At 36.5% G+C, this 14,032-nt stretch overlaps 1 protein-coding gene across 1 annotated transcript in view; it reads left to right on the top strand.

Moving 5' to 3' along the window:
- The window catches only part of ABCC1 (ATP binding cassette subfamily C member 1), a 149,313-nt gene extending 135,545 nt beyond the window's left edge, over window positions 1–13,768 (top strand). The window contains exons 26-31 of the mRNA XM_031944179.1: window positions 673–774; window positions 4,155–4,301; window positions 4,692–4,850; window positions 6,505–6,671; window positions 11,206–11,400; window positions 11,960–13,768. Coding sequence (XP_031800039.1) covers window positions 673–774; window positions 4,155–4,301; window positions 4,692–4,850; window positions 6,505–6,671; window positions 11,206–11,400; window positions 11,960–12,068 — 879 coding nt within the window. The 3' untranslated portion in view covers window positions 12,069–13,768. The remainder of the gene's footprint in view (window positions 1–672; window positions 775–4,154; window positions 4,302–4,691; window positions 4,851–6,504; window positions 6,672–11,205; window positions 11,401–11,959) is intronic.
- Window positions 13,769–14,032: the final 264 nt, after the last annotated feature.

Genomic DNA, 14,032 nt, shown 5'->3' with positions numbered 1-14,032 from the left:
CTTTGGATTCCAGAGCTTGACTCTGTCTCTAATTATGTATATGATGTTGAGCAATTGGTTTATGATCTCCTGCCTTAGTGTCCTTATCCAATAGTGGTAATGCTACCTGCTCTGCCTACCTCACAGAATTGGGATAAGGGGGAAAATAGGATAATAGTGACCTCCATCTGGGTTCCACAATTAAAAAAAATATTTGACAACTGTTGCATTATTGTTAGTTTCCTTTTTAGTCCTATGTATTTTATTTTATGTATTTTAAAACATCATTCTGGTAAGAGGTCCATGGACTTCACCAGAATGCCAAAGGGGACCATAACACAAAAAACTCATCTAGAATATTTTTTGAAATATAAAGCACTATATAGATGCAAAGAATTATTGCTGAGGACTTCCAAGCATGCTAGAATTTGGAGAATACTTTGTCATTTTCCTATCACTATCTCTGTACTCTTGTCCCATGCCTATAAGACATCCCAGAGGACTTGACAAGACACTGATTATAAAGGTGAATATACTTTTAAGTCTCATACTTTAAGAAATTGTCATAGGCTATATCTCTAGGAGATTTTTAGAAATTCTTTTCTTAGAGATTTGAGATAAGGAGTGTTTCTGGATAGGGTAGATTGTGAGTAGGATGAGGACCTTTTACTAAAATGAATTTTACTTTTGTAGGTTACCACGTACTTGAACTGGCTGGTTCGAATGTCCTCAGAGATGGAAACAAATATCGTTGCTGTGGAGAGGCTCAAAGAATATTCAGAAACAGAGAAGGAGGTAAAGTGCTTTTGCATTTGGGAAAGGTGTTTGACCTTGTCCTTGAATCATCTTGCCCAAATTCAGATGGAAGTCTGTTACTAATTATGCCTTGATTTAAACCCTGACACACCAAGAAAATGCCTAACACATATAAAACCCAAAGACCCAGCTGAAGCAGAAGGAGCACATTCCCCTAGAAACCCAACAGTTTCTTACTCTTTCTTTTTCTGAAATGGCTAGCTAAAGTTATCTAGTTTCTTGGAACTGAGTGTAATCTTACTAAAAATGGATTCTTCCAACATAATGGTATGAGCATCCCCTAATGGAAATATAAAGTATTACACCTGAAGTTTCTGCCTTATGGCTAGCTTACTGATCCTGTCACTTGGTATATCATCCATGATTCAAGGTATTGAATTGCCTCTAAGAAGAACTTTGTTTTTGGCTTCATTTTCATGAAACATTTGGTTTTCCTATGCAGGTTCCCTAACAAAGATTTTGAAATGATTTCTTAGTTAAGTTGAATTGGACTCTTATCCCTCTCCTCAAAATTGGCCCCTGGTATGTTGTGGTTTTCTATGGATGGTCAGTCCATTCCTAAGTATAAGTACGATTTGTCCGGTACAGTATATGCCTAGTTCTGGACCTTACAAATATAGCCTAAGATTGCATTCGTTTATATATTTATTTTTTTAAACTGCCATCTCAGATTGAACTTTGGATTCTATTAAAATCCCTCCATCTCATCCCCTGCCTCTCTTTTCAGACTGTCTATTGCCTAGCTAAAACCCTACCATCTTGTATATGATGAATTTTATTTTTGAAACCCAGATATGAGACTTGGCTGAGTCACTGAACTCTTTTGGCCCTAGTATCCTTATCTGTAAAATAAGGGGGTTGGATTAGACAACCAATGAAGTCTCTTCTAGCTTTAAATCTGTAATCTTTTGTAAGCTAGTCAAGAGGGAATATAGAAGAATATTTAAGAAACACAGAGGTATAAGTTAAATGCCTTTTCCAAGTGGAAAAGTTGTCATTGGCTATCATTTAGCCAAATTCTGTATGACAACTGTAAGTAAGTAGGTGATATCGTGAACAGTTGTGGCTGGCCTTGAAGTCATGAAGTCCTGCGTTCAAATCTAGCCTCAGACACTTACTAGCTATGAAATCCTGGACAAATCACTTAATCTCTGTTTGCCTTAATTCACTGAAGAAGGAAATGACAAGCTACTCCAGTATCTTTGCCAAGGATACCCTAAGGGCAGTATTGATGTGGTGTGGTCCATGGGGTCACAAAAAATTGAACGCAACTGAATAGCTAAAAAATAAAAGCCTGAGAGACTCTCTCTTTTGAAAAAAGTACTCTCCTTACTTTTAATTTAGGTTTTGTTCTACTACTGAGTTATTTGGTTTTTCAGTTTATAGCATATTTGTTGTTCAGTCATCTTAGTCATGTTCCATTCTTTATGACTCTATTTGAGGTTTCCTTGGCAAAGATAATTGGGGTAATGTGCCTTTTCCTTCTCCAGATCATTTTACTGTTAAGAAAACTGAAGCAAATAGAGTCAAATGACTTACCCAGGGTCACAAAGCTAGTAACTATCTATGATCATATTTGAATCCCTGACTCCAGGCGTGGTAATCTATCTACTTACTGGGCCATCTGGTTGACAATGTAGCACATTAAAACACTTAAAAAGTAGGGATAATAATAATAGGAAGAAGTAAAAATTATAAGAAAAAAAACCTTAAAGTGAAAAAAAGTTCTCAAAAAGCATAGAAGCCTGGAGGATGGAGGTGGTGATGATGAGGAGCCTTTTAGTAAAAGGATTAAACAATCCTAAACTCCTCAAGAGTGCCCAAATCACTGCATTCTGTTTCAGCAAAATACTTTCACTGATGTTCAGAGATATTAGTTATCTTGAATCATCCAGAATGGTTAAATTAAATTAATTGTGACTCAAAAGCACAAAAAAGCCTAGAATATGACACAAATATCTCCAAGTAGTCAAAACAAAAGCATACTTAAAGATTTAAATGGCAATATTTTGTAACCTAGAAAATTCAATTACAAGGACTATAAATTTATGAAGTGTTACTTATAGCACCAAGCTGAGTTGCCCCTGATTCTTTTTTAAAACTCAGAAATTTCCTAAGTTGCATTCATTTTAATGACAGCAATAGCCTATGCCTGCCCTTGTTCAGTGTAATTTAACAAAGATTGAATAGTCAAAACAGAGTAAGAGCATCAGTTTATATCATTCACCCCTCTCCCCCATCCCCATCCCATCCCTAGCTCCATAAATGAGCCCCTAGTAGGGAGGCGTCCTTTACCATTGGAGCAGAAAAGTGTCTTAGGTTCCCTTCCTACTTGTCTCAATCTTCCAACAGAAAATCCCTCCAAATTCCCCCCCAACATTTTAATTATGTGGTACAGTGATAATGATGCTGAAGTTGAAGTCAAAAATCTGAGTTTACCAGCTCTGCTCTTACTGCTTACATGACTGAGAATGAGCCATTTAAAGTCTCTAGCACCATTCCAAAAAAAAAAAAAAAAAAAAAAAGTTTATTATGCTCCTTCATTAAAAAAGAGTATTATGCTTTCTGAGATCTCTTTTACTTGCAGATCTTATGCTCTAATACTATATGAGTGCATCTCAAAAAGCTCTTCAAAAAGACCTTCCAGCTCTAAGTTTATGTCAACAGAAGCTTGATTTTTAGTATTCTCCAGGACAGAGGCATCAAACTTGTTGGCAGTCTGTTTAAAAAAAAAAAAGTAACTGAAAAATGTCTAACAAAAAAAAAATTAAGTTTAGACTAAGACATAGAAAATGTTAATTTGTGGTTTTCTAAGTCAATTTGTGACCTGCTAAGAATCTCTTTCTATTTGAGTTTGATGTCCCTAACTTATCTAGTAAAGAGTGTCATTCCACGAGACTATGGGTAGGGAAGAAAGTGGAATGAATGGAATACTCGAACCCACTGATTTGAAAACCTTCTGTGGTAGAGATAGAAATCTGGAACTTCTGGGTAACTTTTGAATCTTGATTGCTGCCTTTAGTCAGAGGATTGTAATTCACCTTTCTGATAAATATCCAAGTAATCTCTAGCTTGCTTCAAGTTTCATTTAAAAATCACCTGTTATAGAAGACCTGTCCTGATGCTTCCACATTTTTAATGCTCACCTTCCCCCAATTACTTTGTATTTACCTTATTTGTCTATTGCACATTCCTATTTCTGTATGTTTTATATCTCTCCAGTAGACTAAGCTTCTTGAGCAGAAACTGTTTCTCTTTTATTGTCTAGTAGAACTTCAGGAACAGAGTAAGCACATATTTAATGCTTGTCTAATTAGATTGATCTCTCCTCTCGCCATCTTCCCTGGCTGTGATTTCAGGCTCCGTGGGATGTTGAAGAAGCAGCCCCTCCCAGCAACTGGCCACAGGAGGGCCGAGTGGAATTCCGAGACTTCAGTTTACGTTATCGGGAGGACTTAGACTTAGTTTTGAAACACATCAATGTTACCATTGAAGGAGGGGAGAAGGTAGGTACTTTATACCTAGATCTTGAGCTTCTTTTTCCTGATCTGCGTGGGTTGTTTTTCTAGCTTTTAAGCTGCTTCTTCAACACAGATATAGGAGATATCCTAAACATGTCAGTTAAAAGGCCATTGTGGCTAGGTAAATGGAACCAACTAGAGTCCACTATTTCTCAGACCAAGTGACTGTTCAGTTTCTAATTGAGTTTTTTGTTTTGGGGGATTTTTTTTTTTTTTTTTTGCCAAGTACTTGAGGAAAACAGAGTGGCTCAATTTTGGTAAATAGTACATCAGTGAATTCATTTGGGACGTGAATAGGGCAGGTACTGGAGTCATTTCTACATGGTCCCCAGGAAACCTAATATTCAGGCAGCTCCATTTGATCTTACTCAACAGGTTGGAATTGTAGGTCGAACTGGAGCAGGCAAGTCATCACTCACACTGGGCTTATTTCGTATCAATGAGTCTGCGGATGGAGAGATCATCATTGATGGTATCAATATTGCCAAGATTGGACTGCATCACCTCAGATTCAAAATCACCATTATTCCTCAGGTATAGGGCTAGAATGGGGAAAGAAAACAGCTTTAAATAGCTTATGTTGCTGAAGGTTGACTTTTAAAATTTTCATATCTCAAATGAATTTGATTATACAGATTTGGAAGTGAAATCCTAGGGGTCATCCAATTATACCTTCCTATTTATTATAAGAATTCCCTCTGTAGCATCTTGTCAAGTTTTTAAACAATGATCTTAATTGATTTTTCATTATTGATATGTTTATATGAATTTTTCAGATATTTTCCATATTTTGTATGACATATTAGGAATGAAATCTTTTATAGTCATCTAATTTTGAGTCAGAAATCTCCATCCTTTATTTCATATAGCTTGAAATTGCACTTTCCAAATTGATATTTGTACATAAATCATTTCCTTAAGATTTTAAATGTAATTTCATTTCTATATCTTAAATGTCCTCTAAAATCCATTATGCCACTTTAGTTTCTATTGGCCAAAGGTAGCACATTCTGTCTTGATTAAGACAGTTTGTCTGGAATTGGAAGGAGTTAAGTTAGGAAAGTAGTGGGAACCAGGATTCAAGGTCAAATTAAGGAAGACCTTAAAAGCCAGATTTTAAAAAAATTATTTATTTTTACAGGAATTACAACCCTGTTTGAAATAAAGTACTTCCTCTGTCTAAGGAAGATTTTTTTTTTTTTTTAAAGGAGTTGGTTGAAAAATAGTTATCATAGGCTGGATGATCATAATCCCCAGCCAGGTCTGAATTCAGAAATAGTTAAGACCAGGTTAAGGTCTTAAATTTGCATAAGAAAGAAAGAAAGAAATTATCTGATGCCTGGGATATCTTTAGGGTAGGAAGTCAAATGGCACATTTAAATGGGGGTTGGGGAGAGGAGGAATGATATATGGTAGGGATAGATGGCATTTTCAGACCAAATATCATCTAGCAATAACCATAGAGAAAATTTATTTGCTCTTTGGCTTCCTGTTAGACATTTGCTAAAGAGTAGTGGGAAGAGCTCCAGACTTGGAACCATACTACTTAGGTTTAAGTTGGGACTCCATCACTTGTTCTTGTGGAACCCTGGCATGCTTCTTCCCATAAACAACAGTTCATGTTTATAAATCACTGTATAGGTTACAAAACTCAGTTCTTGCTTCTAGATCCTTAGTTTTTTTATTTCTAAAATGGGACAATTATACTTGCTTCTACTTACCTCTCCAGACTGTTGTGAGGAAGGCATTTTGTAAACTGTGAAGTGCTTGATAGATGGGTGCTATTATTACTCTCTGTGGCACTATCCCTAAATACCATAAATGGCCTGGTTCAGATGTGGAATGTGAATATGTACAATTTTTTATGGCCTACAGAACTCCTTCCTTATACATCCAACTCAGACTTTGAAAATTATGGAGCTTTTAGTGCTCAGATGGTAAAGAACAGTCTTGGATCTCTATTTTCCCTGTATAACTTCTTCATTTGGAAGGTAAAACAAAGAATTATTGGATGTGTATTATTCTGGTTTTCCCATGAGTGAAGCTATTTTTAACATGGTTAAGAACACAAAAATCTTATTTTGCTCTGTAATGATAAAGGGAGTTACTTAATCGACCCTGTGTACCAGTTCTTCCAGCATCTTCTTTATGTTGAATCACGTTACATTCCAAACTTTTCTCTGAATAGGATCCAGTCTTGTTTTCTGGCTCCCTGCGCATGAACCTGGATCCATTTGACCAGTACACAGATGAAGATATCTGGACGTCTTTGGAACTGGCTCACTTGAAGAACTTCGTATCGGCTCTTCCCGATAAACTGAATCATGAGTGTACAGAAGGAGGGGAGAACCTGAGGTAGGGGTCAGAGGCATATTATTCCTCCCTCTCTAACAAAAATAAAACAACCAACCAACCCAACATCACATTTTAAAAATTATAAATTTCAAAATGTCTTAACAGCAACAAAAGACAAGCTTACAAAATAAATGATAAAATAATATTCAAAGCATTTAATATTTGATATAATAGAACCAAATAAATTAACTATTTTAAAAAATTATACTTGCTTGGATGAGGGAATGGACAAGCTTAGATAAGAAGTATTTTTCTCACTTCTGAGTGCTGATGGTCTTTGGCTTGAATTAGATTATTGATCAAGGCAATTTAACTGTCTTGAATTGTGGTATAGATCTTGGGGAATGGTTGTTTTAGAGATCACTGCAAGAAGACTTATATTCATGAAATGAAATGTGAAGCTACAATGTTAGCTAGGGATTCAAATTGTCCTCAGAGACAGTTTTTCTTACAAATCTCAGTGCATCCATGGATAAAGAGATTATGGTGGCTCAAGGTGGAGGGAGTGGGCTCCTCCTATTCCTATCTTTCCTATCTGTCCTGGCACATATATTATCATTACCATTCTTCTCTTATGTTTCAGGATTGGGACAAAATGTTGGCTGTGCACTGGAACCCAGAAGGCCCAGGGCCCAGTGTTCTATTTAGGCAAAAAAAGTTAGCCTCTGATTCTGTGCCAGGAGACCTACTAACTTCTGTTCTGCATGAGAGGTTTTTAAAAATTGTATTAATGAGTTTTGTTATTTATACAAGTCATTTCCTGATTGATTGCCTTTCTCCTTCTTCCCTTGTGCCAAAGAAAAATATTTCAGCCAAGTCTGGTAATGTAGGCGATCCTCTGTATCTGTGATTTTTCTACCTCTTCTGAGAAGAGGGAAGTATATTTTACTATCTGCTCTTTAGGGTCAACATTAGCTATTTAGCACACGACATCAGAGAACAGCTTGCTACCAAAGGACTTGGGGGAAAAGAAGGAATGCTTTATAGAATCACTAATAAAAGCACACATAGTGAGAGGTAAATCCAGTCCTTTAAGTTTGCTGTGCAAAGGAAGCTCCTGTTCCTTCAGATAAGGACAAGCCCAGAGGTACCATAAGTAAATGGGAAGTCCTTTGGCATGGGAAATTTTGATTCTAATTTTGTCTCTTCAATAATTATTTTTCAAAATCTCTTTTAATTTCTCCAAGCTTCCTTCACTTTTCCTCTCTGTTAAATAGATATTGAAAGCCCGTGTAGAATGCCACCACTAGGCATCCATCTTAGAGGGGTCAAAAGTATTTATGGCAATACTTTTTTATGAAAACAAAGAACTGGAAACAAAGTGAGTGCCCGTCAGTTGGGGAATGGTTGAGCATGTTATGATATATGAACATAATAGACAGCATTGTTTTGTGAGAAATAGTGAAGAATTTAGAGACTTATGAAGACTTTTATAAACTAATCCAAAATAAAATAAGCAGAATCAGTATAATTAATTAATATATTAAATATGGTGATTATATAATAATATAGTAAATTAGAAGATTAGAAGTATTGAAAGCACTCAGGTGGAGAAAGCAAACAATTTATGAGTACTGAGAGTGAATCATGTCTGCTTCCTTTCAGTGGAGCCAAAGTATACTTTAAGTGCAGGAGGAAGCATCATTTGTCAGATGTGGCCATCAGTGTTATTGATTTATGTCATAGATGAGAATTCTATTGGTATTGTTGGGATTCAGAATGCAGGGGATCCCCAGAATATATTGGGGCTCCATTCTGGTGTCACGGGTGACCCAAAAGAATTTGGAAGTTTAGATAATTTATAAGTCAAGAAACAAAGTTTTATAGTAATTATAATGCCATTTAAAACAGGTGAAATTCCAAGAGCAGAAGATTGCAAAGAATAAGGAGCAAGTAGGTAAATTTATAGAGATTTGAGAATATAGAACAAAAAGCAGAGTAGAGTAAATGACATCAAGGGATGGGGTTCACATGAATAGTGGGAAGTTTGGTAATTAGGCGATCCCCCTTTTTTTTTTTTAATGAAATTAAGAAGTGCTCATTGTCTGAATCCAGGTGTGAGATAGCAACCCAGACTTTTGGATGACAAACCAGACGTCCTTGAAGAATAGCTTGGTGGAATAAAGATATCAGGTCCAACTCCCTTTCTTTCACACACATTGTCCAAGGTTATGTCACATTACTCTCAATAACTACATTCATAAGGTGACTACATCATTCCCAAGGTTGGGTGGCCTGGGAGTTTTTTTTTAAGTACTGGGGTCTCTTCTACTATTGAGGTTTCTACCACATCATTCCCAAGGCCAGGTAGCTTGGGTGTTATTACTATTACATTCCTAAAGGCTTTACCATTTTAGCTTAGGGGTAGAGAAGCATTGAGAAAATAAAAAGCATCAATAAAACATTAAATGCAACAGTTGTTAGGACTACACAGATGTAGCCTAAGTGTGTGGGGGGGTCATCCCTCTTTTCAGATGTTACTGGATCATTTTCTTATTCTTCATCCTGGATTCTCAGATGATCAGGATATACTCTGTATTTCTATATTAATTACTAAAACTGAAACATCTTTCATTAATTTAAACAATCAGTAATAATTGCCCATCTCAATCTGTTAAATAGAGAAAAGGAGGTTTTACAGTTTCATAAATACTAAGTATTAACTCACATTGACTCTGTGTGTGAGTGAGTGTGTGTATGTGTGTCTAATCTCCTAATCAGTTATTGTGTGTACTAGGATATATAGAGTATTGGGCCTGGAATCAGGAAGACTTATCTTCCTGACTTCAAATCTGATCTGAATTCATATCTGACCTCAGATTCTTAATAGCTGTGTGACCTTAGGCAAGTCCCTTAACTCTGTTTGCCTTAGTTTTCTTATCTGTAAAATGAGCTAGAAAAAGAAATGGTAAACCACTCCAGCCAAGAGAACTCCAAATGGGATCATAAAGAATTGGATGACTGAAAAACGACTGAGCAACAACATTGGCTATACTATTTATTTTATTAGTTGTGTAACTGAACAAAAAGTCCTCTTTACAATTGCTGATTTTTCATTAGTTCTGGAAATAGTCCCATAGTTCAGCTCTTTTAAGGAAATAGCTTTTCCCAAATTGCTCAAGAATTCTCTTTTCAGGATTTCCTTCCAAGATAAGAGTTAAAATAGTTTTCAGAAAGAAGTTCTTTTCATTCTCTTTCTCTCATTCTTTCTCCATTCATGATGGGTCACTTCCAGAATGTCAGTTGAATTGTCAGTTTCTTGAAGATTTTTATTTCCTATTAGAAACATAGCATAATATGCCAACCCGGACTAATTCTTTTTTTTTTTTTTTTTTTTAATTTATTTAATAGCCTTTTATTTACAGGATATATACATGGGTAACTTTACAGCATTAACAATTGCCAAACCTCTTGTTCCAATTTTTCACCTCTTACCCCCCCCCACCCCCTCCCCTAAATGGCAGGATGACCAGTAGATGTTAAATATATTAAAATATAACTTAGATACACAATAAGTATACATGACCAAAACATTATTTTGCTGTACAAAAAGAATCAGACTCTGAATTATTGTACAATTAGCTTGTGAAGGAAATCAAAAATGCATGTGTGCTTAAATATAGGGATTGGGAATTCAATGTAATGGTTTTTAGTCATCTCCCAGAGTTCTTTTTCTGGGTATAGCTAGTTCAGTTCATTACTGCTCCATTAGAAATGATTTCAACCCGGACTAATTCAGGTGGTGCTCTCACATTTGAGATTGGAGTGAAACAAGACATTCAATAATATATCTCACCATTTAGCAAAAGGAGGGAAATGGACCTTCAAAGGAAGTAAAAGATTTTCATTGAGGAGACAGTAAATTCAAAAAGTTTTCCTGGTATAGTTGTCTGATGCTGGTTGTCCTGCAGATATGACAGCCTCAAAATCTGGCTAAACTAGCTCCTCCTGACTTTTTGTAGTTTTTTTTTTTTTTTTTTTTTAAAGTTTGTTAGTGGCCTGAGCTTGAGTCCCCTGAGCCAATTAAACCTTGAGGATAGGTTCAGTGTCTTTTAAGAAATAGCACTAGGAAGGTCATCCCACATGTTTGGGGAGTCTGGTAGATGCTCCTACCACCATACATTCAGATATTATATCATTAATTTACAATAAAATGTTTGTATTCTCTGTAGGAAAGGTTATTGAAGCTGATATTACATTAAAGTGTGTGGCACATAATAGATATTTTTATTTTTTTTATTTATAAGCATTTATGTTATTGATTGAATAATTAAAAAGAAAACTTTAAAATCTTATTTAAAATGAGCCAAGCAAAAGAAAATAGCATAGGTTCATTTACTGAGACAGTTCCCTTTGTTTGGAATAAATGAAAAAAGATGTCTTTTTTTTTTCCTTCTGTGTATATTAAGCTCTGTATTACCTAGTATTTATGTTGTGATATTGTTTTCTAATGATATTTCTCTCTTCTTCCCCCTCTCCATTTTACTTTCTTCTTCTTTTTTCTCTTTTCTTTCTCCTTTCCTATGGAATATAGTGTTGGGCAGCGCCAGCTTGTGTGCTTGGCACGAGCTTTGCTGAGGAAAACTAAGATCTTGGTACTGGACGAAGCTACTGCTGCAGTAGACCTGGAAACAGATGACCTCATTCAGTCTACAATTCGAACACAATTTGATGACTGTACTGTCCTCACCATAGCTCACCGGCTCAACACAATCCTGGATTACACAAGGTGAAGCCACTTTTTTCTTTGAGCCCCTGCTTTATTGTGAGGTTGATTTTCCCATTGGGGAAATATCTCAGTATTATACTAGCCATTGGGCTAGTATTAAATGGCCAGCAGGAGCTAAAGACTTCTTTTGAAAGTTGATATTCAGGAGCTAGTGACCATATCTGATAAACTGCCTCAGATCTTACCAAATTCGGAAGTCTAAAGTTTATGATTCTTCTGGGAAGTTTCTTTGCTTTTATATCCGCATCTCTTCTTTTGATATAATTTCCTCCTTAAAATCTTTCCCCTTAGCAAGTTCATTTTTTTACTTGGAGTAGCTAGTGGCTCTGTGACTAGAGATCTGGGACCTTCAGAATCAGGAAGACCTTACCGATTATTGTGAGATGATATTTGTAAAAGAGTTTAGCACAGTGCCTTGTACATAGTAGTGCTACATAAAATGCTTATTCCTTTCTTTCTCCCCTTTATTTTCAGATGATAGCATCATGAGGTAAATGTCCTAATACTGCACAGGTCTGATTGCTTCTTACTTTTATGGTTTTTTTTCCCCCCACCCCAGGGTGATTGTCTTGGATAAAGGAGAAATCGTAGAATGTGGTTCACCTTCGGTCCTCCTGCAGAAGAAGGGAATCTTCTACAGCATGGCGAAAGATGCAGGCTTGGTGTGAGGGCTGAGATTTCCTCTCCTAGGCAGATTCAAACTAAGCCGATGTGCAATGGACACAGAAGATCCAGTGAGCCTACGTGATTCCTTTTCTTCTGCTCCTCAAACCAAAAACAACCAAAAACAGCAGCAGCCTCCTCAGTCTGTGTCTACCAGTGACCTGCTCGGATTCCGTGGTGAAAGAGGGAAAGATACTAAATCTACCTTCTTGCTCCCTTCCTTCCAGACTCATACATTCTCATATCACAAATGCTTTACCTGTAGTCCCCAACCTTCATTGTTCCCCGAACATCCCTATGCATACATATGTCCCATGAAATGCAACTCTTCCACATTTTTGCCACTTTTTTCAGAGGATTTCTTCTGAATGTTGGTCTTCAGGAGAAGCTGATTGCACATAGTTAGCTAGCTAGTGACCAAATCCAATAGACTGCCTCAGATATTTTCAAGATCAGAAGTCCTAAGTTTATGACTTTACTAAAGAAGCTTCCTTGCTTCCATATCCTCACCTAAATTATTGATTTAATTTCCCCCTTACTACATCTCCACCATGCTAGATTTTTCTAGTTTGCAGGGATTTTTGGTTTATTTTTGGTGAGGATTTAATTACTGTCCTTGATTATACTGTAATTACCATGTTGCAGTGCTCTACAGAATGACTGACAGTTTCTAGAGAAGTGAGAGGGCTTTTTTCTTACCCTTCCCTGTCCCTGGAACTCACTTCACTGTTCATTCTGTAATGCATTTATTTATCCTTTAGAACTGCACTCACGGGCCATCTTCTGAAGTGCACTGGCATTAAGAGGACTTCCTCCAGAAGCTAGAGGCAGCCAAATTGACCCAGTCACTTCACTGTACATTCAAGAAACTTGGCAGAAGTTGTTGACTTTTCAGAGCTATAAGGGGAAAAGTGCACAATTGTCCAGAGCTCTGAAATTTTTATTGCTGACTTTTCTGCCTTGGGGAACACATTGATTCCTCTTCCTTTATTCCTTTCCCTACCTCCTTTCTTCAGTATCCAAAATGGGTATAATACTCTAGGTATCTCCATCACTGAAATGTGTAAGGACAAGTTTATGGTTATAAAGTGCTCAGAGAGAAGAGGACTGTGGATGTCCCAAATATTCCTATTTCTTAAGAATAAGAACCCAGTTGATTCTTATAAGCATTGTTTTAAATTCTGGATTCTTGACCCCAGAAACCTAGAATCCTGTTGATGAAAGTGGGAATGGAAATCTTGACTCTAAATCCCAGATTCTTAGCAAGATTCACCAACAACTTCTTCAGGGAGAATACCACCTCAGACTTGTGCCCTGTTGCTAAGAAATATTTGACAGTGCTAAACTCCCAGCAGGTGGCTGAGCTGATTGAGCATTTGGTCGTCCTGTATTCCTGGGAAGAATTGGATAAAACATGGTTCCTCAGTGTATATTGTCTCAGAAGAAGATTACAATGATATCCAAAAGCAAAGAGAGCTTCCTTCCACTTACTCAGAGATGCAGACTTTGAATTATGTTGCTGACCCCTAAACCAGAGAAATGTTCTTATCTGAGATGGGGAAAAATATTTATTTTTTGTAAGTTATATAATTCTTAAAGTTGGATAAACCAAGTTTTTCTTGGGTATCTTTTTGTAATGAATACACTGGAAACGTGAACATTTGCAAATAATTTGCAGTAAAAAAATTCTTTTTTTGTTTTGAAATGGTTTGTTCCCATTGTTTTAAAAGTTCCAGCAATAATTTCATACACATCCTTAAATTGTGGTAAGGCCTTGCATTGGTTCACCTGAGCAGGAACTGTCAAAAGTAGGATCCTGGGGGGAAGTAGGGATAGGCAAAGTAATTGAGAATGAGGAGAAGGCAGAAGATGGATGGTAGTAAAGACACAAAATGAATGGTTCATTTTAGTAAGTTTATATAATTGTACCCAGGATGCTGGTGGTGAAGCTTTGATTTGAAAATACCAA

Source organism: Sarcophilus harrisii, chromosome 1, assembly GCF_902635505.1.
Source record: "Sarcophilus harrisii chromosome 1, mSarHar1.11, whole genome shotgun sequence".
NCBI classification, from domain to species: Eukaryota; Metazoa; Chordata; class Mammalia; order Dasyuromorphia; family Dasyuridae; genus Sarcophilus; species Sarcophilus harrisii.
Note: the sequence above shows the minus strand (reverse complement) of the source record. Positions and strands in the feature narration are given on the sequence as shown.